The sequence below is a fragment of the Leucoraja erinacea genome, unplaced genomic scaffold (assembly GCF_028641065.1).
Source record: "Leucoraja erinacea ecotype New England unplaced genomic scaffold, Leri_hhj_1 Leri_424S, whole genome shotgun sequence".
In the NCBI taxonomy this organism is placed as follows: Eukaryota; Metazoa; Chordata; class Chondrichthyes; order Rajiformes; family Rajidae; genus Leucoraja; species Leucoraja erinaceus.
The window spans coordinates 39,151-65,000 of NW_026576325.1; the positions used below are offsets into that span (position 1 = coordinate 39,151).

Consider the following 25,850-nt stretch of genomic DNA (forward strand, 5'->3'; position numbering starts at 1 on the left):
TCGGGCCTGTGAGGGGGGGAGAGTGTCCCATATAGAGGTGGGCATGTTTTGAGGCCTAGTTAAAGGTCGGGCACGTGGGGGGGGGGGGGGGGGGGGGGGGGGGGGGGGGAGTGTCCCATATAGAGGTGGGCATGTTTTGAGGCCTAGTTAAAGGTCGGGCACACGGGGGGGGGGGGAGAGAGAGTATCCCATATAGAGGTGGGCATGTTTTGAGGCCTAGTTAAAGGTCGGGCCTGTGAGGGGGGGGGAGTGTCCCATATAGAGGTGGGCATGTTTTGAGGCCTAGTTAAAGGCTTGGGCGGGTGGGGGGAGGGGGAGGTTGGGAGCAGGATGCTGCGTGGCTCAGGGGTCGTACTTGGACAGGATGTTCTTGCATCTGTTCAGCTCCTTGCGGAGGTCGGCCACCTCCAGGCGCAGGGCCGAGTTTTCCTTCTCCAGGAACGAGGCCCGGATGGCGATCTGGTTCTCCTTCAGCCTGCGGGCGTCGCGCGAGCGCTTGGCCGCCATGTTGTTCTTCCTGCGCCGGGTCCAGTATTTTTCATCCTGCTTGAAGATTGAAGAGAGAGAAATGGGGGTGTTAGACTTTAGTAAAGTGGAATCACCCCCCCCCCCCCCCCCACGACTCAATAGGCAATAGGTGCAGGAGTCGGCCATTCGGCCCTTCGAGCCAGCACCGCCATTCAATGTGATCATGGTTGATCATCCCCATTCAGTACCCCATTCCTGCCTTCTCCCCCATATCCTCTGACTCCACTATTTTTAAGAGCCCTATCTAGCTCTCTCTTGAAAGCATCCAGAGAACCTGCCTCCACCGCCCTCTGAGGCAGAGAATTCCACAGACTCACTACTCTCTGTGTGAAAAAGTGTTTCATCGTCTCAATTCTAAATGGCTTACTCCTTATTCTTAAACTGTGGCCCCTGGTTCTGGACTCCCCCAACATTGGGAACATGTTACCTGCCTCTAGCGTGTCCAAACCCTTAACAATCTTATATGTTTCAATGAGATTCCCTCTCATCCTTCTAAACTCTTAGTCTTAAGAAGGACCTCGACCCGAAATGTCACCCATTCCTTCTCACCAGAGATGCTGCCTGTCCCGCTGAGTTACTCCAGCTTTTGTGTCTGTCTTTAGGATAACCCAGGGCAGTTGGAACCCTGAGAAACATGTTGGAAGGAACTGCAGATCCGTGGAGAGGCGTATTTGATGGGCCGAATGGCCTAATTTTGCTCCTATCACTAATGACCTTAGAAAATAGGAGCCATTCGGCCCTTCGAGCCAGCACCGCCATTCAAAATGATCATGGCTGATCATCCAAAATCAGTACCCCGTTCCTGCCTTCTCCCCATATCTCTTGATTCCATTAGCCCTAAGATCTAAATCTAACTCGCTGTTGAAAACATCCAGTGAATCGGCCTCCACTGCCTTCCGTGGCAGAGAATTCCACAGATTCACAACTCTCTGGGTGAAAAAGTTCTTCCTCATCTCAGTCCTAAATGGCCGAGCCCTTTATTCTTAAACTGTGTGACCCCTGGTTCTGGACTCCCCCAACACGGGGAACATGTTTCCTGCATCCGGCCTGTCCGATCCCTGAAGTGTTTCTAGTTGATTGAATTTGAAGTTGGAGAAATCGACATTTATACCTTTGGTTTAAACCAGCATCTGCAGCCCCATCCTACACAATCTCCCCTCAATGTAGTTACTTCTCCTTGCTAGTCTCGCTGCTCCTCCCCTCTCTCTCTCTCTCTCTGTGTCCCACGTTAGGCTCGGGTTCACGTTTATTACTGTCACGTGTAGTGAGGTACAGTGAAGAGCTTCTGCACGCTGTCCAAATCAGATCAGATCATACTGGACATAAACTCAATTACAATGTGGTCGGCACGGTGGCGCAGCGGGTAGAGCTGCTGCCTCACAGCGCCAGAGACCCGGGTTCCATCCTGACCGCGGATGCTGTCTGTGTGGAGTTTGCACGTTCTCCCCGTGACAGCGTGAGTTTCCTCCGGGTGCTCCGGTTTCCTCCCACGCCCCAAAGACGTGCGGGTTTGCAGGTTTATTGGCCTCTCTGTAAATTACCCCCCTAGTGGATGAGAAAGTGGGATAGCACAGAACTAGTGCGAGCGGCTCCCCCATCAGTCTGAAGAAGGGTTTCGGCCCGAAATGTTGCCTATTTCCTTCGCTCCACAGATGCTGCTGCACCCGCTGAGTTTCTCAGGCCGAAGGGCCTGTTTACGTGATGTATCACTAAACTAAACTAGACTGGGCAAAGGGGAAGATGCAGAGTGCAGAATATAGTTCTCAGTATTGTAGCGCATCAGTTCCACAAACCGTGCTGTCTTTGTGGAGTTTGCACGTTCTCCCCGTGACCGCGTGGGTTTCCTCCGGGTGCTCTGGTTCGCTTTAAGAGAAACCGTATAATATGCAGAGTGTCACCGTTACTCCTGGACGATGGTTGTTCCTGGGTGGTGGCCACAGACCGTGCAAAGGTCGTCCTCATCCTGGGGTGGGTCTATCGGTCATCGGTCACCCTCCCCCTCCCTCCCTCCCCCCCCCTCTCCCTCTCTCCCCCTCCCCCTCCTCCTCTCCCCCTCCCTGAATGAAGTTACCTTCATCTCATCGGGCACAAATATCTTGCGGGCTTTCTTGATCATGGGCTGCGGCTTCAGCTCCTCGTCGGTGAACTTGCGTTTGCGGGGGTCGAACATCTCCTGCCCGGGAACGCTGGACAGAGCCAGGTCGGCAGGGTCCGGCTCGTAGCTCAGCGGAACCTGGATACTCTCCGGGTCAATGGGGCTGGGGGTGTTACGGACAGACTGGAGCAGTGGTCCTGTAGACACAGAGGGGGGGGAGAGGTGAGGGGGGGGAGAGGGTGAGGGGGGGAGAGGGAGGGGGAGAGAGGTGAGGGGGGAGGGTGAGGGGGGAGGGGTGAGGGGGGAGGGGGGAGGGGGGTGAGGGGGGGGAGGAGGTGAGGGGGGGAGAGGTGAGGGGGGGAGGGGAGAGGTGAGGGGGGGGGAGAGTGAGGGGGGGAGGTGAGGGGGGGGGAGGTGAGGTGAGGGGGAGAGGTGAGGGGGGGGAGAGGTGAGGGGGGAGAGGTGAGGTGGGGAGAGGTGAGGGGGGGGGGGAGGTGAGGTGGGGAGAGGTGAGGGGGGAGAGGGTGAGGTGGGGAGGTGAGGGGGGAGGTGGAGGGGGGAGAGGTGAGGGGGGGGAGAGGTGAGGGGGGGAGAGGTGAGGGTGGGGAGAGGTGAGGGGGGAGAGGTGAGGGTGAGGGGGGAGAGGTGAGGGGGGAGAGGTGAGGGGGGAGGAGAGGGAGAGGGGGGAGAGGTGAGGGGGGAGAGGTGAGGGGGGGGGAGAGGTGAGGGGGGAGAGGTGAGAGGGGGGAGAGAGGGGGAGAGGGAGGGGGGGAGAGGTGAGGGGGGGGGAGGGAGAGAGGTGAGGGGGAGAGGTGAGGGGGGAGAGGTGAGGTGGGGAGAGGTGAGGGGGGAGAGGTGAGGGGGGAGAGAGGTGAGGGGGGAGAGGTGAGGGGGGAGAGGTGAGGGGGGAGAGGTGGGGGGGGAGAGGTGTGGGGGGAGAGGTGAGGGGGGGAGAGGTGAGGGGGGGAGAGGTGAGGGGGGAGAGGTGAGGGGGGGAGAGGTGAGGGTGGGGAGAGGGGAGGGGGGAGAGAGGTGAGGTGGGAGAGGTGAGGGGGAGAGGTGAGGGGGGAGAGGTGAGGGGGGGACAGGTGAGGGGGGAGAGGTGAGGGGGGGGGGAGAGGGTGAGGGGGGGAGAGGTGAGGAGGGGAGAGGTGAGGGGGGGGGAGAGGTGAGGTGGGGGGAGAGGGTGAGGGGGGGGGGGAGAGGTGAGGGGGGGAGGGGAGGGTGAGGAGGGGAGAGGTGAGGTGGGGAGAGGTGAGGGGGGGAGAGGTGAGGGGGGGGAGAGGTGAGGAGGGGAGAGGAGGGGAGGGATGGGGAGTGGAGGGAGAGGGGGAGGGAGCAAGAGTGTGGGTTAGACAATTCGGACCTGTGACTGTGTCATCCAGTGACATAGACCAGCGATCCCCGCACACTAACACTATCCTACACACACTGGGGGACAAGTTACACATTTACACCAGGCCAATCAACCTACAAACCTGCACGTCTTTGGAGTGTGGAAGGAAACCGAAGATCTCGGAGGAAACCCACACAGGTCACGTGGAGAACGTGCAAACTCCGTACAGACAGCACCCCTGGTAAGGATCGAACCCGGGTCTATTGGCGCTGTGAGGCAGCAGCTCTACCCGCTGCGGCTCCTTGGCCACACTTCAATACTGCAGAGATAGAATGCACTTATAGAGGTGATTGAATGGCGGAGTAGTCTCGATGGGCCGAATGGCCTAATTCTGCTCCTATCACTTATGACCTTATGATAATGCTGGAGTAACTCAGTGGGTCAGGCAGCGTCTCAGGAAAGGAATGACGTCTGAGGAAGGGTCTCGACCCGAAACGTCACCCATTCCTTCTCTCCACAGATGCTGCCTGACCCGCTGAGTTACTCCAGCACTCTGTGAAACTTCACCTATCCATGTTCTCCACAGATGCTGCCTGACCCACTGAGTTATGGTGCAGCAGCACCTATGGAGCGAAGGAAATAGGCAACGTTTCGGGCCGAAACCCGGAAGGGTTTCGGCCCGAAACGTTGCCTATTTCCTTAGCTCCATAGATGCTGCTGCACCCACTGAGTTACTCCAGCACTCTGTGAAACGTCACCTATCCATGTTCTCCACAGATGCTGCCTGACCCGCTGAGTTACTCCAGCACTCTGTGTTTTACAGAGGGCCAACTAACCTACTAACCCACACTTCGTAGAGTGTGACAGAGTGGAAACAGGCCCTTCAGCCCAACTTGCCCACACTGGCCAATCTTTACTAGTCCCATCTACCACTAGGTCCATATCCCTCCAAACCTGTCCTATCCATGCACCTGTCTAACTGTTTCTAGTGTCTCCACTACCTCCTCTGGCAGCTCGTTCCATACACCCACCCACCCTCTGTGTAAAAAACGTTACCCCTCAGGCTCCTATTAAATCTTTCCCCTGCTTTGGGACGTGGGAGGAAACCCATGCGGTCACGGGGAGAACGTGCAAACTCCACACAGACAGACAGCACCCGAGAGTCGCTGCTTTACAGCGCCGGAGACCCGGGTTCGATCCTGACTACGGGTGCTGTCTGTACGGAGTTTGCACGTTCTCCCCGTGACCTGCGTGGGTTTTCTCCAGGAGCTCCGGTTTCCTCCCACACTCCAAAGACGTACAGGTTTAGAGGTTAATTGGCTTGGTGTAAATGTAAAAATTGTCCCTAGTGTGTGTGTGTGTGTGTGTGGAAGATAGTGTTAGTGTGCGGGGATCGCTGGTCGGCACGGACTCGGTGGGCCGAAGGGCCCCTTTCCTCGCTGCATCTCTAAACTAAAAAAAAACGAAACTAGACTAAGACATGGCCGACCAGAAACATAGACAATAGGTGCAGGAGTAGAGGCCATTCGGCCCTTCCAGCCAGCACCGCCATTCAATGTGATCATGGCTGATCATCCACAATCAGTAACGTACAAAATTCTTAAGGGGTTGGACAGGCTAGATGCAGAAAGATTGTTCCCGATGTTGGGGAAGTCCAGAACATGGGGTCACAGTTTAAGGATAAGGGGGAAATCTTTTAGGACCGAGATTAGAAAAACATTTTTCACACAGAGAGTGGTGAATCTGTGGAATTCTCTACCACAGAAGGTAGTTGAGGCCACAGTTCATTGGCTATATTTAAGAGGGAGTTAGATGTGGCCCTTGTGGCTAAAGGGATCAGGGGGTATGGAGAGAAGGCAGGTACGGGATACTGAGTTGGATGATCAGCCATGATCATATTGAATGGCGGTGCAGGCTCGAATGGCCTACTCCTGCACCTATGTTTCTAAGTACCCCATTCCTGCTTTCTCCCCATATCCCTTGACTCCATTAGCCCTTAGAGCTAAATCTGACTCGTTCTTGAAACACGATTCACCTGCCTGCCACCAGCTGGATTAGCAGTGCACAAGCTGAACAGAAGCCTCCTGGATTAGTCCATCACGTGTGGTCACACAGGCAGAGAGCTTCCCCCTCGCCTGGCCCCTGCCGCTACTAATCCTCACCAACTACACACTGGCACAGCGGGTAGAGCTGCTGCCTCACAGCGCCAGAGACCCGGGTTCCATCCCGACTACGGGCGCTGCCTGTACTGAGTTTGCACGTTCTCCCCGTGACCTGCGTGGGTTTTTCCCGGGTGCTCCGGTTTCCTCCCACACTCCAAAGACACGACGTGCAGGTTTGCAGGTTACTTGGCTTGGTGTAAATGTAAATTGTGTGTAGGATAGTGTTAGTGTGCGGGGATCGCTGGTCGGCACGGACTCGGTGGGCCGAAGGGCCTGTGTCTGCGCTGTATCTCTAATCTAAATTAAACTAAACTAGAAATAAGATTGGCACAAAAATGCTGGAGTAACTCAGCGGGACAGGCAGCATCTCTGGAGACGCTCCTCCCGTTCCCACGCTGACCTTTCTGTCCTGGGCCTCTTCCATTACCAGAGTGAGGCCCAGTGCAAACTGGAGGTACAGCAGCCTCCTCAGACTTTAAGAGACACGGCGTGGAAACAGGCCCTTCGGCCAAGCGAGTCCGTGCCAACCAGCGACCACCCCGTACACTAGCACCCCCTACACACACCAGGGACAATTCACAATTTTACCAAAGCCATTATCCTACAAATCGCCACATAATTGGAGAAACGTTATTCCCTGATCATGTATCTGTACACTGTGAATGAGTCGACTGTAGTCATTGTTTAAGAAAGAACTGCAGATGCTGGAAAAATCGAAGGTAGACAAAATGCTGGAGAAACTCAGTGGGACAGGCAGCATCTCTGGAGAGAAGGAATGGGTGACGTTTCGGGTCGAGACCCTTCTTCAGACTCTATTGTAAGCATGTGTTGTCTTTCTGCAGACTGGTTGGCACGCAACAAAAAGCTTTTCACTGTACCTCGGTACACGTGACAATAAACTGAATTGAATATGATACGGTAGAACTTTATTTATCCCAGGAGGGAAATTGATCTGCCAACTGTCATAAAACACAACAAGATACATGAACATGAAATTTAGGTGATGAGTGGAAAGGATTGGGGAGTCAGTCTCAGTCTTCCCCAAGACAGAGCAGATTTAGTTTCGAGATACAGCGCCCTTCAGCCCACCAGATAGACACACAAAGCTGGAGTAACTCAGCAGGACAGGCAGCGTCTCTGGAGAGAAGGAATGGGTGACGTTTCGGGTCGAGACCCTTCTTCAGGCCCGAAACATCACCCATTCCTTCTCTCCAGAGACGCTGCCTGTCCCGCTGAGTTACTCCAGCATTTTGTGTCTTTCTTCGGTTTAAACCAGCATCTGCGGTTCCTTCCTGCACATTCAACCCACCGAGTCCGTGACGGCCAGCGATCCCCACACACTAACATAATCCTAAACATACAGGGGACAATGTTACAGTGAAAATAAGCCATTTAGCCCACAAACCTGTATGTCTTTGGAGTGCCAGGGACCAGGGTACGATCCTGACTACGAGTGCTGTCTATGCAGAGTTTGCACGTCCTCTCTGTGACCCTGTGGGTTTTCTCCGGGCACTTCGGTTTCTCCCACACTCCAAAGACGTGTGGGTTTGTAGGTTAATTGGCTTCTGTATTTTTATCCCGTGTGTGTGTGTGTGTGTGTGTGTGTGTGTGTGTGTGTTTGTGTGTGTGTGTTGTGTGTGTGTGTGTGTGTGTGTCTGTGTGTGTGTGTGCGCGTGTGTGTGTGTGTGTGTGTGTGTGTGTGTGTGTTTATGTGTGTGTGTGTGTGTGTGTGTGTGTGTGTGTGTGTGTGTGTGTGTGTGTGTGTGTGTGTGTGCGTGTGTGTATGTGTGTGCGTGTGTGTGCGTGTGCGTACTGTGTACGTGTGTGTGTGTGCGCGCGTGTGCGTGTGCGTACTTGTGTACGTGTGTGTGTGTGTGCGCGTGTGTGTGCGTACGTGTGTATGTGCGTGTGTGATAGAATTAGTGATTGCTGGTCGGCGCGGACTCGATGGGCCGAAGTGCCTGTTCCCACGCCGCATATATCTCTAAACTAAAATAGAGGGAGGTGGGACAAACGCAGGTAAATGGGACTGGGTGAGATGGGGCGGGCAGGAAGGAAATACAGATGCTGGTTTAAATGGGGTTACTGAACATCCCGCGGGGGATAAATCGGTGAGATCTGAGCAATGTATGTAAGTAGGATTGAATGTTTTGTAAAACCTCTGAAAATGTTGGATGAATTTTTTGCACGATTCATGTCTTGTATATGTTTATTCCCTGAATTTCTTGTGCAGTTGTATAGGGCTCTGGTGAGACCACATCTGGAGTATTGTGTACAGTTTTGGTCTCCTAATTTGAGGAAGGACATCCCTGAGGCAGTAGGTTCACGAGATTGATCCCTGGGATGGCGGGACTGTCATATGAGGAAAGATTGAAAAGACTAGGCTTGTATTCACTGGAGTTTAGAAGGATGAGGGGGAAATCTTATAGAAACATATACAATTATAAAAGGACTGCACAAGCTAGATGCAGGAAGAATGTTCCCAATGTTGGGCGAGTCCAGAACCAGGGGCCACAGTCTTAGAATAAAGGGGAGGTCATTTAAGACTGAGGTGGGAAAAAACTTTTTCACCCAGAGAGTTGTGAATTTGTGGAATTCCCTGCTACAGACGGCAGTGGAGGCCAAATCACTGGATGGGTTTAAGAGAGAGTTAGATAGAGCTCTAGGGGCTAGTGGAGTCAAGGGATATGGGGAGAAGGCAGGCACGGGTTATTGATAGGGGACGATCAGCCATGATCACAATGAATGGCGGTGCTGGCTCGAAGGGCCGAATGTCCTCCTCCTGCACCTATTTTCTATGAATAAAGTCTATTTTAACATTTATTTTAAAAGTATTCGCGACCTGGGAACTTCAGCTGGACCTGGGGCACGTGAGCTGACCAGGACAAGGGGTCACAGTTTAAGGATATAGGGGGAAATCCTTTAGGACTGAGATGAGAAAAACATTTCTTCACACAGAGAGTGGTGAATCTCTGGGAATTCTCTGCCACAGAAGGTAGTTGAGGCCACAATTCATTGGCTACATTTAAGAGGGAGTTAGATGTGGCCCTTGTGGCTAAAGGGATCAGGGGGTATGGAGAGAAGGCAGGGATGGGATACTGAGTTGGATGATCAGCCGTGATCATACTGAATGGCGGTGCAGGCTGAATGGCCTCTACTCCTGCACCTGTTGTCTATGTTTCTATGTAAGTGAGCTGACCTGGGAGTGGATGTAGCGCAAAGGGTATAAAACATGAGGTGGGGGGGGGGAAAGACAGGCTCCCCCCAGGATTCCCAGGGCATGTGGGCCAGGATGGGGCCGAAGGGCCTGTTTCCCTGCTGCCTGACTGTGGTATTATAGTGGCAGGAGGCCCCAGGAGGCCCCACATTCAGCAGCGGAGGTGCGGATTTAGATCTGCTTCAGGCACGGATCACAGCTCAGAGTAGTTTTCCACTCTCATACACCTCACATGTCAGTGCCATGTGACCTGCTCTCTCTCACACACACACACGCTAAACACAAATAACTTCCCTTTCTCGCTGCTGCCAAAAAGCTACGCAGCTCCCTGGAGCAGTGGAGGAGAGGCAGCGAGCAGCTAAGCAGCTAAGCAGCAAGCTGACAGCCTTTGTGTGTGGAAACAGCCAGCCAGTCCCACTCACTGGGCTGGGAAAACAAAAACAGCCACACAGTTCCTTGCAGGTTTCTAACCCTGACTGATTCCCCCCCCCCCCCCCCCCCCCCCCCCCCCCCCCACCCCCCAAACACCGAACACACCCCGAAAATGGAGGTGGGGTGGGAAAGAGTCCGCACTCCCCACCATAGCTCAGCGGGTGAGGCAGCATCTATGGAGCGAAGGAATAGGTGACGTTTCTGGTCGAGACCCTTCCGGGTCTCGACCTGAAACGTCACCTATTCCTTCGCTCCATAGATGCTGCCTCACCCGCTGAGTTTCTCCAGCAGTTTTGCCGACCTTCGATTTTTCCAGCATCTGCAGTTCTTCCTTACACCCCCCCCACCATTGTAGATGTAGCCCAGTCCCACACACAGACCACACTCCCCACCATTGTAGATGTAGCCCAGTCCCACACACACATTGTAGATGTACAGACCACACTCCCCACCATTGTAGATGTAGCCCAGTCCATCCCACACACCACACTCCCCACCATTGTAGATGTAGCCCAGTCCATCACACACACACCATTCCCCACCATTGTAGATGTAGCCCAGTCCATCACACACACCACACTCCCCACCATTGTAGATGTAGCCCAGTCCATCACACACAGACCACACTCCCCACCATTGTAGATGTAGCCCAGTCCATCACACACAGACCACACTCCCCACCATCGACTCCATCTACACTTCACGCTGCCTCGGGAAAGCAGCCGACACCATCACAGACTTGTCCCTGTCCCACCCCGGTCATTCCTCCTCCTCCTCCCCGCTCCCGTCCGGCAGAAGGTACAGAAGCTTGAAAGCGCGCACCACCAGACTCAGGAACAGCTTCTTCCCCTCTGTTATCCGGCTTCTGAACGGCCCTTCCATAAGCTAGGGTACTGTCCGATTCACCTCTACCCCATTGCGGACATTGGACTTTGTCTGTGGAACTGATGCGCTATAATGCTGAGAACTATATCCTGCACTCTGTATCTTCCCCTTTGCCCTGCCTAGTTTAGTTTAGAGATACATCACGTAAACAGGCCCTTCGGCCCGCCGAGTCCATGCTGACCATCGATCGCCCGTTCGCACTAGTTCTGTGCTATCCCACTAGGGGGGCAATTTACAGAGGGGCCGATAAACCTGCAAACCCGCACGTCTTTGGGACGTGGGAGGAAACCGGAGCACCCGGAGGAAACCCACGCTGTCACGGGGAGAACGTGCAAACTCCACACAGACAGCACCCGCGGTCAGGATGGAACCCGGGTCTCTGGCGCTGTGAGGCAGCAGCTCTACCCGCTGCGCCACCGTGCTGACCACATTGTAATTGAGTTTATGTCCAGTATGATCTGATCTGATTTGGACAGCGTGCAGAAGCTCTTCACTGTACCTCACTACACGTGACAGTAATAAACGTGAACCTGAGCCTAACGTGGGACACAGAGAGAGAGAGAGAGAGAGAGGGGAGGAGCAGCGAGACTAGCAAGGAGACGTAACTACATTGAGGGGAGATTGTGTAGGATGAGGCTGCAGATGCTGGTTTAAACCAAAGGTATAAATGTCGATTTCTCCAACTTCAAATTCAATCAACTAGAAACACTTCAGGGATCGGACAGGCCAGATGCAGGAAACATGTTCCCCGTGTTGGGGGAGTCCAGAACCAGGGGTCACACAGTTTAAGAATAAAGGGGTCGGCCATTTAGGACTGAGGTGAGGAAGAACCTTTTCACCCAGAGAGTTGTGAATCTGTGGAATTCTCTGCCACGGAAGGCAGTGGAGGCCGATTGATTCACTGGATGTTTTCAACAGCGAGTTAGATTTAGATCTTAGGGCTAATGGAATCAAGAGATATGGGGAGAAGGCAGGAACGGGGTACTGATTTTGGATGATCAGCCATGATAATATTGAATGGCGGTGCTGGCTCGAAGGGCCGAATGGCCTACTCCTGTACCTATTTTCTATGTTTCAAGTAGACCCGGCATTCCCTCTCTATCCCTCCCCCACCCAAGTTGCACCAGCTTCTCGTTTTCACCCAACAAACAGCAAACAACGGCCTAGTTCCTTTATCATTGTAACTTTTTTGCGCATCTTTCATTCATTGTTCTTTATTTCTCCACATCTCCATCTATATCTCTCGTTTCCCTCTTCCCTGACTCTCCGTCTGAAGAAGGGTCTCGATCCGAAACGTCACCCATTCCTTCTCTCCAGAGATGCTGACTGTCCCGCTGAGTTACTCCAGCATTTTGTGAAACGTCACCTATCCATGTTCTCCACAGATGCTGCCTGTCCCGCTGAGTTACTCCAGCACTCTGTGAAACGTCACCTATCCATGTTCTCCACAGATGTTGCCTGACCCGCTGAGTTACTCCAGCACTCTGTGAAACGTCACCTATCCATGTTCTCCACAGATGCTGCCTGACCCGCTGAGTTACTCCAGCACTCTGTGAAACGTCACCTATCCATGTTCTCCACAGATGCTGCCTGACCCGCTGAATTATGGTGCAGCAGCATCTATGGAGCGAAGGAAATAGGCAACGTTTCGGGCCGAAACCCTTCTGGAAATAGGCAACGTTTCGGGTCGAAACCCGTAAGGGTTTCGGCCCGAAACGTTACCTATTTCCTTTCGTTCTTTTGTTTCGGGTGACATTTCGGGTCGAGACCCCTGAAGTCTCGACACGAAAACATCATCCATCCCTTCTCTCCAGAGATGCTGCCAGTCCCGCTGAGTTACTCTAGCATTCTGTGTCTATCTTGAGAGGAGATTTTAGATCCCCACCTAATTGTACATTCCAGGCACAATAGACTGCTGGAATCTGCGGCAAAAATCTATAAATGTATTGATTTTTTATTTATTTATTATATATTGACTGTGTGTTATGTTTACCGGCCTGTTAGAAAACAAAGAAGAAATTAGGTGCAGGAGTAGGCCATTCGGCCCTTCGAGCCTGCACCGCCCATTCAATATGATCATGGCTGATCATCCAACTCAGTATCCCATACCTGCCTTCTCTCCATACCCCCTGATCCCTTTAGCCACAAGGGCCACATCTAACTCCCTCTTAAATATAGCCAATGAACTGGCCTCAACTACCCTCTGTGGCAGAGAGTTCCAGAGATTCACCACTCTCTGCTGTTCTGCTGCTGCAGGTAAGAATTTCACCGTTCATCGTCGGTAGTTTAGCTTAGTTTACTTTAGAGGTACAGCGCGGAAACAGGCCCTTCGGCCCACCGAGTCCGCACCGACCAGCGATCCCCGCACATTAACACTACCCTACACACACTCAGAACAATTTACACATACACCAAGCCAATTAACCTACAAGGTATTTGGAGAATGGGAGGGAAACCGAAGTTCTCAGAGAAAACCCACGCAGGTCACGGGGAGAACGTACAAACTCCATACAGACAGCGCCCGTAGTCGGGATCGAACCCGGGTCTCTGGTGCTGCAAGTGCTGTAAGGCAGCAACTCTACCCACTGCTCCACATATGACAATTAAACATGTAGACATTGGAAAAGTTGTTCCCATGTTCTCCACAGATGCTGCCTGACCCGCTGAGTTACTCCAGCACTCTGTGAAACGTCACCTATCCATGTTCTCCACAGATGCTGCCTGACCCGCTGAGTTACTCCAGCTCTCTGTGAAACGTCACCTATCCATGTTCTCCACAGATGCTGCCTGACCCGCTGAGTTACTTTTTTTTGTAAACCAGCATCTACAGTCCCTTCTTTACAGTTTTCAGTTGAGGAGTGGTTTTAAAATATAACTTGTTTAAGAAGGAACTGCAGAGGCTGGAAAATCGAAGGTAGACAAAAATGCTGGAGAAACTCAGCGGGTTAGGCAGCATCTATGGAGTGAAGGAATAGGTGACGTTTCGTGCAGGGAAATGGTAGCAGGATCTCTGTATAGACAATAGACAATAGGAGCAGGAGTAGGCCATTTGGCCCTTCGAGACAGCACCGCCATTCAATGTGATCATGGCTGATCATCCCCAATCAGTATCCCGTTCCTGCCTTCTCCCCATATCCCCTGACTCCGCTATCTTTAAGAGCCCTGTCTAGCTCTCTCTTGAAAGCATCCAGAGAACCTGCCTCCACTGAGATAGATAGATTCTTGATTAGTGCGGGTGTCAGAAGTTATTGGGAGAAGGCAGGAGAATGGGGTTAGGAGGCAGAGAATTCCACAGACTCACCACTCTCTATGAGAAAAAGTGTTTCCTCGTCTCCGTTCTAAATGGCTTACTCCTTATTCTTAAACTGTGTGGCCCCTGGTTCTGGACTCCCCCAACATCGGGAACATGTTTCCTGCCTCTAGCGTGTCAAAGCCCTTAATAATCTTATATGTTTCAATGTTCCTGTTCTGAGCCCCGGGGTAAAACACGTGGCTTATCCGTGTTGTGTGGCTCCAGGACTGGACGTGATGATTATAGACCCTGTACAGAATTATCCCAGGCCAGTCGCTGGGTCCAGAAGTGGGAGTAGTAAAGGTTGAAGGAGCAGGGAATGAAAGGGTCCCGGGCAGAAACGTCACCGGTTCAGCCATTGTGGACGCAGCCCAGACCATCACTCAAACCAACCTCCCTTCCATCGCCTCCATCTACACCTCACGCTGCCTCGGCAAGGCCAGCAGCAAAGATCCTATAGATAGACCACTCCTGCTAAATGGCAGGTTCTCCGGATGCTTTCAAGCGAGAGCTAGATAGGGCTCTTAAAAATAGCGGAGTCAGGGGATATGGGGAGAAGGCAGGAACGGGGTACTGATTGGGGATGATCAGCCATGATCACATTGAATGGCGGTGCTGGATCGAAGGGCCGAATGGCCTCTACTCCTGCACCTATTGTCTATTGTCTATAAAAGCTTTTCACTGTACCTCGGTACACGTGACAATAAACTCAACTAGCTTCCCTCCACAGAAGACAGACACAAAATCGCCGGAGAGAAGGAATGGGTGACGTTTCGGGTCGAGATCAAGTCAAGTCAAGTCAAGTTTATTTGTCACATACACATACGAGATGTGCAGTGAAATGAAAGTGGCACCCTGGGTGTAAAGCAGCATCTGCAATGCCTTCCCACACACTCCCCTCCGCAGATGCTGCCTGACCTGCTGAGTTCTTCCAGCACTTTGTTTCTCCTTCCACTGGAGGTGGTGTGGGGGGGAGGGGGGAGGGGGGAGAGGGGGGGGGGGGAGACCACCCTTTGTCGCAGCAACAGAGATTTTATCCAAATCCAACCCTCAGGGAGGATCTTACCACGTGGCACTAAATCAAAGAAAACACAATCACTGCCAGATCTCTGACAAACTAAACACTGAGGCAAGTTGTTCCACTCGGGTCACAAGATTAAAAATACGCCTCGCTTAATCCCAAGGCATGAGGTTTGGGCCAAAACTCTCAATCAATTTTCATCCTAATTTTCACTGAAATCACCATTGGTTGGGGTGGGGAACGTACACATTGTCCATATGATTAGACGTGTATCCAAACTAAACGGCACCATGCATATGTCTTCTCTTTCTCTACGTCTACAACAAACAATATCTTTAATGCCCCCTGTCCCACTTAGGAGACCTGAACGGAAACCTCTCGAGACTTTGCGCCCCACCTAAGGTTTCCGTGCGGTTCCCGGAGGTTTTTGTCAGTCTCCCTCCCTGCTTCCACTACCTGCAACCTCCGGCAACCTCCGGGAACCGCACGGAAACCTTGGGTGGGGCGCAAAGTCTGTCTCCAGAGGTTTCCTAAGTGGGACAGGGGCATAATTCTTAAGGGGTTGGACAGGCTAGATGCAGGAAGATTGTTCCCGATGTTAGGGAAGTCCAGGACAAGGGGTCACAGCTTAAGGATAGGGGGGAAATCCTTTAAAACCGAGATGAGAAGAACTTTTTTCACACAGAGAGTGGTGAATCTCTCGAACTCTCTGCCACAGAGGGTAGTTGAGGCCAGTTCATTGGCAATATTTAAGAGGGAGTTAGATGTGGCCCTTGTGGCTAAGGGGATCAGGGGGTATGGAGAGAAGGCAGGTACGGGATACTGAGTTGGATGATCAGCCATGATCATATTGAATGGCGGTGCAGGCTCGAAGGGCCGAATGGCCTACTCCTGCACCTAATTTCTATGTTTCTATGTTTCTATAAGAAGGAACTGCAGATGCTGGAAAATCGAAGGTGGACAAAAAATGCTGGAGAAACTCAGCGGGTGAGGCAGCATCTATGGAGCGAAGGAATAGGTGACGTTTCGGGTCGAGACCCGGAAGGGTCTCGGCCCGAAACGTCATCTATTCCTTCGCTCCATAGATGCTTCCGGGTCTCGACCCGAAACGTCGCCTATTCCTTCCTCCATAGATGCTGCCTCACCCGCTGAGTTTCTCCAGCATTTTTGTCCACCGACAATATCTTTAGTTTAGTTTAGAGATACAGCGCGGAAACACCGAGTCCACGCCGGCCAGCGATCCCCGCACGCTAACACTATCCTACACACACACCAGGGGCATAGAAACATAGAAATTAGGTGCAGGAGTAGGCCATTCGGCCCTTCGAGCCTGCACCGCCATTCAATATGATCATGGCTGATCATCCAACTCAGTATCCCGTACCTGCCTTCTCTCCATACCCCCGATCCCTTTAGCCACAAGGGCCACATCTAACTCCCTCTTAAATTTGAACTGTTCAACTACCCTCTGAGAGACAGAGATTCACCACTCTCTGGTGAAAAAAGTTCTTCTCATCTCGAAAGGATTTCCCCCTTACGCTGTGCCAGTCCTGATCCCCATCGGGAACAATCGCTAAACCCCTTACTATAAGATCCCCTCACACAAATTCTAAAGAGTATAAACCAAGTCTATCCAGTCTTTCTTCATAAGACAGTCCTGGCATCCCAGGAATCAGTACAATCCCAGGACAATTTACAACATACACCAAGCCAATCAACCTACGAACCTGCACGTCTTTGGAGTGTGGGAGGAAACCGAAGATCTCGGAGAAAACCCACGCGGGTCACGGGGAGAACGTGCAAACTCCGTACAGACAGCGCCCGTAGTCGGGATCGAACCCGGGTCTCCGGCGCTGCGTGGCAGCAACTCTACTCCATTTCATCATTCTTTGATTGAAAGATACAGCACGGAAAGAGGCCCTTCGGCCCGTCGAGTCCACGCTGACCAGCGATCACCCGTTCTATGTTATCCCACTTTCTCATCCACTCCCCACACACTAGGGGGACAATTAACCTACAAACCCGCACATCTTTGGGACGTGGGAGGAAACCCGCGCGGTCCCAGGGAGGACGGGCAAACTCCACACAGACAGCGCCCGAGCTTAGGATGGAAGCTGGGTCTCTGGCGCTGTGAGGCAGCAGCTCGGACCATGTTCTGCAGAGATGTTGTCTGATCCCATGAGTTTCTCCAACAGTTTGTGTCTTAAGTTGTAGGGTCAGGCTAAGCCAACCCTCTGTGGAATCACCCCCCGTAACCCCCCCCCCCAACCACGCCCCCTACCCTCTCCCCCACCCACCCATCCCCCCCCTCCTCGAAACCTACCCACCCAAACTCCCAGGCACACGCACGCACACGCACGCACTCACACACACATGCACGCACACACACACGCACGCGCACACACACACATGCACGCACACACACATGCACGCACACACACACACACACGCGCACACATACACACACGCACACATACACGCACACATGGATGCACAAACACACACACACATGCACGCACACACACATACTCTCATGCACAGCATGCACACACACACATGCACGCACACACTCTCTCACGCACACACGCACATTATCTCACACACGCATGCACACACTCTCATGCATGCACAAGGGGGAGAGGGGGGGTGAGGGGGAAAGGAGGAGGGGGAGGGGAGAGGTGGGGAAGAGAGGGAGAGGGGAGGTGGGGCGTTACCTGGTCTGGCTGTGCCGGGCAGTAGAGTTTGGGGTCCCATGCCCACAGGTATGGAGGTGCCCGCTCGGCTGAGGTCCACGGGCGGCCCCCCAGGGTGCTGTGGGGGTGGGTGAGGGCCCGCCTTCTGCTGGTGGGACGGGCTGATGGGGATCCCGTACTCGGACAGGAACTCCTGCAGGTCCATGTACTCCAGTTGGAAGGTGTCTCCGTCGTAGGGCAGGGTCTTGTCCCAGAGGGTGGGCCCCAGGAAGGCCGACTGCGAGAGGGTGCTGCCCCCCACCTCATCATCCAGCTGCTTCTCCTTCTCCTCCTTGCTGAACCCTAGGAGAACATCCGACCTTAGAGCCGAGCGGTCAACCCATAACAGCGCGCGCCAATCTCCCCCCATCCACCCACCGGGCACTCCCCAAGTCACGAGGTCATACAGCGGGGAGACAGGCCCTCGGCCAAACCAACCCATTGACCCAACCGCCCCAAGCCAAACCCAAGCCAACCCAACGCCCATTGACCCAACCAGCCCAAGCCAACCCAACACCCATTGACCCAACCGCCCCAAGCCAACCCAACTCCCATTGACCCAACCATCCCAAGCCAACCCAACGCCCATTGATCCAACCGCCCCAAGCCAACCCAACCCCCATTGACCCAACCAGCCCAAGCCAACCCAACGCCCATTGACCCAACCTGCCTACTCCACTCGCCCATCATGCCCCCATCTACAGAAGGATGACTGGGGATCCTATTGAACCATATAAGGTTATTAAGGGTGTTTGGACACGCTAGAGGTAGGAAACATGTTCCCGATGTTGGGGGAGTCCAGAACCAGGGGCCACACACAGTTTAAGAATAAGGGGTAGGCCATTTAGAACGGAGACAAAGAAACACAGAGAGTTGTGAGTCTGTGGAATTCTCTGCCTCAGAAGGCGGTGGAGGCGGGTTCTCTGGATGCTTTCAAGAGAGAGCTAGATAGGGCTCTTAAAGATAGTGGAGTCAGGGGATATGGGGAGAAGGCAGGAACGGGGTACTGATTGGGGATGATCAGCCATGATCACATTGAATGGCGGTGCTGGCTCGAAGGGCCGAATGGCCTCTAGTCCTGCACCTATTGTCTATTGTCCCACCTGCCTGTGGTTGGCCCGTATCGCCCAACCCAATCCTTGTACCTGTCCAAATGACTTTTAAAAGTCAGCATTCCAAAATATATGTAGACTTAAGGAACTGCAGGTGCTGGTTTATAAAGAAAAAGTTACGATGTGCTGGAGTAATTATAGAACTGTGCAGCACAGGAACAGTCCCTTCGGCCCACAATGTCCGTGCCGTACATGATGCCAAGTTAAACTAATCCCCTCTGCTGGCACGTGATCCGTATGCCTCCATTCCCTGCATATCCACATGCCTGTCTAAAAGCCTCTTAAGCACCACGATAGTATGTGCCTTCACCACCCCCCCTGGCAGCGCGTTCCAGGCACCCACTGTGTAAAAAAGACCTGCCCCGCACACCTCCTTTAAACTTTGTCCCTCCGACCTTATAGCTATGCCTTCTATTGTTGGACATCGCCACCATGGGATAAAGGTTGTGACTGTCTACCCCATCTAGTCATCTCATAATGTTTACACGTCTATCAAGTCTCCCCTCAACCTCCAACTCACTGGGTCGGGCAACATCTCTGGATATAGGTGGCGTTTGGGGTCGCGACTCTTCTTCAGAACCAAAACGTCACCTATCCATGTTCTCCACAGATGCTGCCTGACCCGCTGAGTTACTCCAGCACTCTGTGAAACGTCACCTATCCATGTTCTCCACAGGTGCTGCCTGACCCGCTGAGTTACTCCAGCACTCTGTGAAACGTCACCTATCCATGTTCCCCACAGATGCTGCCTGACCCGCTGAGTTACTCCAGCACTCTGTGAAACGTCACCTGATCCATGTTCCCCACAGATGCTGCCTGACCCGCTGAGTTACTCCAGCACTCTGTGAAACGTCACCTACCATCCATGTTCCCCACAGTTGCTGCCTGACCCACTGAGCTATGGTGCAGCAGCATCTATGGAGCTAAGGAAATAGGCAATGTTTCGGGCCGAAACCCTTCTGGAAATAGGCAACGTTTCGGGCCGAAACCCTTCTGGGTTTCGGCCCGAAACGTTGCCTATTTCCTTAGCTCCGTAGATGCTGCTGCACCCGCTGAGTTACTCCAGCACTCTGTGAAACGTCACCTATCCATGTTCTCCACAGATGCTGCACCTGACCCCTGACCCGCTGCTGAGTTACTCCAACGCTTAATGTAATTTGAAAATCCAAAAATACATCCTAAGACTTTTCTCTCATAGATTCCTTGCCTCGACCATGAGAGTCACAGAGTGCTGGCATCTAAATTCCTCGTACGATCCTTTGGGCACCATATCTGAGGATGGATGTGCCGGCTTTGGAGAGGGTCCAGAGGAGGTTTACATGAATGATCCCAGGAATTAGTGGGTTAACATATGATGAGCGTTTGTCGGCACTGGGCCTGTACTCGCTGGAGATTAGAAGGATGAGGGGGGGGGCCTCATTGAAACTTACAGAATAGTGAAAGGCCTGGATAGAGTGGATGTGGGGAGGGTGTTTCCACTGGTGGGAGAGTCTAGGACCAGAGGGCACAGCCTCAGAATAAAAGGAGGTTCCTTTAGGAAGGAGATGAGGAGGAATTTCTTTAGTCAGAGGGTGGTGAATCTGTGGAATTCTTTGTCACAGAAAGGCTGTGGAGGCCACAAGTCAGTGGATATTTTTTAAGGATGAGATGGATGGATTTTTGATCAGTACGGGTGTCAGGGGTTACGGGGAGAAGGCAGGAGAATGGAGTTAGGAGGGAGAGATAGTTCGGCCATGATTGAATGGCGGAGTAGACTTGGGGGCTGAATGGACCAATTCTGTCCCTATCACTTATGAAGATGAACTAGCCTTTCTGAAAGGAAGGACCACTATTGGCCATGCTCCAATCTTCGGGGACCTCTCTTGTAGAAACATAGAAAATAGGTGCAGGAGTAGAGGCCATTCGGCCCTTCGAGCCTGCACCGCCATTCAATATGATCTTGGCTGATCATCCAACTCAGTATCCTGTACCTGCCTTCTCTCCATACCCCCTGATCCCTTTAGCCACAAAGGTCACATCTAACTCCCTCTTAATCATATAACCATATAACAATTACAGCACGGAAACAGGCCATCTCGGCCCTTCTAGTCCGTGCCGAACACGTATTCTCCCCTAGTCTCATCTACCTGCGCTCAGACCATAACCCTCCATTCCTTTCCCGTCCATATAACTATCCAATTTATTTTTAAATGATAAAAACGAACCTGCCTCCACCACCTTCACTGGAAGCTCATTCCACACAGCTACCACTCTCTGAGTAAAGAGGTTCCCCCTCATGTTACCCCTAAACTTCTGTCCCTTAATTCTCAAGTCATGTCCTCTTGTTTGAATCTTCCCTCCTCTCAGTGGGAAAAGCTTATCCATGTCAACTCTGTCTATCCCTCTCATTATTTTAAAAACCTCTATCAAGTTCCCCCTTAACCTTCTGCGCTCCAAAGAATAAAGCCCTAACTTGTTCAACCTTTCTCTGTAACTTAGTTGTTGAAACCCAGGCAACATTCTAGTAAATCTCCTCTGTACTCTCTCTATTTTGTTGACATCCTTCCTATAATTAGGCGGCCAAAATTGTACACCATACTCCAGAATTGGCCTCACCAATGCCTTGTAAAATTTTAACATTACATCCCAACTTCTATACTCAATATAGCCAATGAGCTGGCCTCGACTACCTTCTGTGGCAGAGAATTCCAGAGATTCACCACTCTCTGTGTGAAAAATGTTTTTCTCATCTCGGTCTTAAAGGATTCCCCCTTATCCTTAAACTGTGACCCCTTGTCCTGGACTTCCCCAACATCGGGAACAATCTTCCTGCATCTAGCCTGTCCAACCCCTTAAGAATTTTATAAGTTTCTATAAGATCCCCCCCTCAATCTTCTAAATTCTAGCGAGTACAAGCCAAGTCTATCCAGTCTTTCTTCATATGACAGTCCTGACATCCCAGGAATCAGTCTGGTGAACCTTCTCTGTACTCCCTCTATGGCAAGAATGTCCTTCCTCAGATTAGGAGACCAAAACTGTACGCAATACTCCAGGTGTGGTCTCACCAAGACCCTGTACAACTGCAGTAGAACCTCCCTGCTCCTATACTCAAATCCTTTTGCTATGAATGCTAACATACCATTCGCTTTCTGCACTGCCTGCTGCACCTGCATGCCTACTTTCAATGACTGGTGTACCATGACACCCAGGTCTCGCTGCATCGTGGTGAAGAAAACCAAGACCCTCAGCGATCTTGTCTCCCTCGGCCTCCGGGAGAGATCCCATAAGATTCCATTAGTTTTCAGTTTAGCTTATTGTCACGTGTATCAAGGTACAGTGAAAAGCTTTTGTTGTGTGCTATCCAGTCAGTGGAACGATGTTTAGTGCAAGATAAAGCCCATTAAAATCCAAACAAAGATAGTCCAAGGGTCTCCAATGAGGTAGATAGTAGTTCAGCACTGCTCTCTGGTTGTGGTAGGATGGTTCAGTTGCCTGATAACAGCCGGGAAGAAACTGTTGCTGTCTGTCTGAAGAAGGGTCTCGACCCGAAACGTCACCTATTCCTTCGCTCCATAGACCGTGCCTCACCCGCTGAGGGGAGAGGGGAGAAGAGGGAGTGGCCGGGGTGGGACTGGTCTATGATGATGCCGCTGGCCTTGGCTTGGCAGCGTGAGGTGTAGATGGAGTCGATGGAAGGGAGGTTGGTTTGTGCGATGGTCTGGGCCTCTGCTATTTCTTGCGGTCTCAGATGGAGCTGTTCCCAAAGCTTGTGCAGGAAGGAACTGCAGATGCTGGTTTAAACCGAAGACAATAATGATCTCCTTTTCTTTTTTATTTTATTTCTTTTCACTATTTTCTCTCTCAACTTTCTTCATTTACTCGTTCTCTTTCTTCACACACTATATATTTCACATCTTTCTATCCTTTACTATCTAACTTCTTTTTCTTATTCTCATCTTTTTTCAATGTAACAAAAAAAAAGAGGTTTTTTAACATAAAATGTATTATGAAAATATATATTAGGTACTTTGGTGCCATATGACTGTACTTACTTATAATAAAATAAAATATTTAAAAAAAACCACAAAAAAAACCGAAGACAGACACAAAAATGCTGGAGTAACTCAACGGGACAGGCAGCATCTCTGGAGAGAAGGAATGGGTGACGTTTCGGGGTCGAGACCCTTGTTCCCAGACCTTGCTGTGAAGGATCTCAATAAAAGGCTTTAAACGTATTTAAGCACCTGGATGCTTTTCAAGAGATCCAAACAACTAGTTTTTCTGGATCTGAAAATCCCTCTGGACATCACACTGCCCCTCCTTGCTTTCACCATTTCCAGGGCCTTCTCCTTGGTGAATACACAAGACCTCGCCTACTTCCTGAATGACTTGACGTCATCGATCGCTTTGTTTGTCATTTGTACACCCCCCCCCCCCTTCCACTCTTCCCAACATCCCACTGGGATGAGGAATTGCTATTGAGGGAGTGCAGCGTAGGTTTACCAGGTTAATTCCCGGGATGGCGGGACTGTCATATGCTGAGAGAATGGAGCAGCTGGGCTTGTACACTCTGGAGTTTAGAAGGATGAGAGGAGATCTCATTGAAACATATAAGACTATTAAGGGCTTGGACACGATATAGAGGCAGGAAACATGTTTCCCGATGTTGGGGGAGTCCAGAACCAGGGGCCACACACAGTTTAAGAATAAGGAGTAAGCCATTTAGAACGGAGACGACGAGGAAACACTTTTTCTCACAGAGAGTGGTGAGTCTGTGGAATTCTCTGCCTCAGAGGGCGGTGGAGGCAGGTTCTCTGGATGCTTTCAAGAGAGAGCTAGATAGGGCTCTTAAAAATAGCGGAGTCAGGGGATATGGGGAGAAGGCAGGAGAATGGGGTTCGGAGGGAGAGATAGATCAGCCATGATTGAATGGCGGAGTAGACTTGATGGGCCAAATGGCCTAATTCTGCTCCTATCTCTTATGACCTTATGCTCATTGGAAACCCTCGGACTATATTTGATCGGACTTTGCTGGCTTTACTTGCACTAAACGTTATTCCCATATCATGTATCTGTACACTGTAAACGGCTCGATTGTAATCATGTATTGTCTTTCCGACTGGCTGGTTAGCACGCGACAAAAAGCTTTTCACTGTACAAGTCTGTTTAAGAAAGAACTGCAGATGCTGGAAAAATCGATGGTAGATTTGCTGGAGAAACTCAGCGGGTGAGGCAGCATCTATGGAGCGAAGGAATAGGTGACGTTTCGGGTCGAGACCCTTCCGGGTCTCGACCCGAAACATCACCTATTCCTTCGCTCCATAGATGCTTCCAGGTCTCGACCTGAAACGTCACCTATTCCTTCGCTCCATAGATGCTGCCTCAGCCGCTGAGTTTCTCCAGCATTTTTGTCCACCTTCAAGAGGGCGTCTCCTGTGTAATGAACTCCAGCCCACACCAGCGACTCTCAACGTGACTGCAGGATTCAGGATCACGTATTACACCTGGGACAGCCATGTGTCAGGAAACATCAATGTCACATGACCGTACACATAAAGTGATACAGTGTAGAAACAGGCCCTTCGGTCCTACTTGCCCTTCTGTCTCACTCCTCCCCCCCCCCCCCCCCCTCTCTCCCTCCCCCTCTCCTTCGGCCCAACATGCCCACACCGGCCAACAATGTCCCATCTACACTCGTCCCACCTGCCTGCGCTTGGCCCATATCCCTCCAAACCTGTCCTATCCAAGTACCTGTCTAACTGTTTTTTAAACGTTGGGATAGTCCCAGCCTCAACTACCTCCTCTGGCAGCTCGTTCCATACACCCACCTGTGTGAAAAAGCTACCCCTCAGATTCCTATAAAATATTTCCCCCTTCACCTTAAACCTCTGTCCTCTGGCCCTCGATTCCCCTACTCTGGGCGAGAGACTCTGTGCATCTACCCGATCTATTCCTCTCATGATTTTGTACACCTCTATAAGATCACCCCTCATCCTCCTGCGCTCCATGGAATAGAGACCCAGCCTACTCAACGTCTCCCTGTAGCTCACACCCTCTAGTCCTGGCAACATCCTCGTAAATCTTCTCTGAACCCTTTCCAGCTTGACAATATCTTTCCTATAACATGGCGTCTGGAACTGGACCCAATATTCTAAATGCGGTCTCACCAACGTCTTATACAACTGCAACATGACCTCCCAACTACTGCGCTGACCTCTTCCTACATTTGGATCAAGTATTAGGTTTGGAACACATCTCATTACAGGATAACAGACTGGGGCTGAAGGGCCGGGGGGTAGCAGTGGGAGTGGGGCTGAACTCTTGACCCGACACGTCACCCATTCCTTCTCTCCACAGATGCTGCCTGACCCACTGAGTTACTCCAGCACTGTGTGAAACGTCACCTATCCATGTTCTCCACAGATGCTGCCTGACCCGCTGAGTTACTCCAGCACTCTGTGAAACGTCACCTATCCATGTTCTCCACAGATGCTGCCTGACCCGCGGAGTTACTCCAGCACTCTGTGAAACGTCACCTATCCATGTTCTCCACAGATGCTGCCTGACCCGCTGAGTTACTCCAGCACTCTGTGAAACGTCACCTATCCATGTTCTCCACAGATGCTAACTGACCCGCTGAGTTACTCCAGCACTTTGTGTCTATCTTCGGTGTAAACCGGCACCTGCCGTTCCTTCCTACACATGATGTGTGTGTGTCAACCTCCGACACAGATTACAATCTCTTGCTGATCTAACAGTTCTATGCCCAATACTGTTGGGGCATCGATCACTAGAGACCCTTCTTTCAGACTTTAGAGATACGGCACAGCCAGGTTAATTACTGGGATGGCGGGACTGACCTAAGATGAAAGAATGGGTCAACTGGGCTTATATTGACTGGAATTTAGAAGGATGAGAGGGCATCTTATAGAAACACATACAATTATTTTTGGATTGGACAGGCTAGATGCAGAAAAAATGTTCCTGATGTTGGGGGAGTCCAGAACCAGGGGTCACACAATTTAAGAATATGGGGTCGGCCATTTAGGACGGAGATGA

The 25,850-nt window shown here is 51.7% G+C and overlaps 1 protein-coding gene across 1 annotated transcript in view; it reads right to left on the reverse strand.

Moving 5' to 3' along the window:
- Positions 1 to 192: 192 nt before the first annotated feature.
- hlfa (HLF transcription factor, PAR bZIP family member a) overlaps positions 193 to 25,850 on the reverse strand; it is a 26,977-nt gene continuing 1,319 nt past the window's right edge. The window contains exons 2-4 of the mRNA XM_055630548.1: positions 17,683 to 18,003; positions 2,600 to 2,820; positions 193 to 546 (exon numbers count right to left, since the gene is read on the reverse strand). Of these exons, the coding sequence (XP_055486523.1) occupies positions 343 to 546; positions 2,600 to 2,820; positions 17,683 to 18,003 (746 nt within the window). The 3' untranslated portion in view covers positions 193 to 342. The remainder of the gene's footprint in view (positions 547 to 2,599; positions 2,821 to 17,682; positions 18,004 to 25,850) is intronic.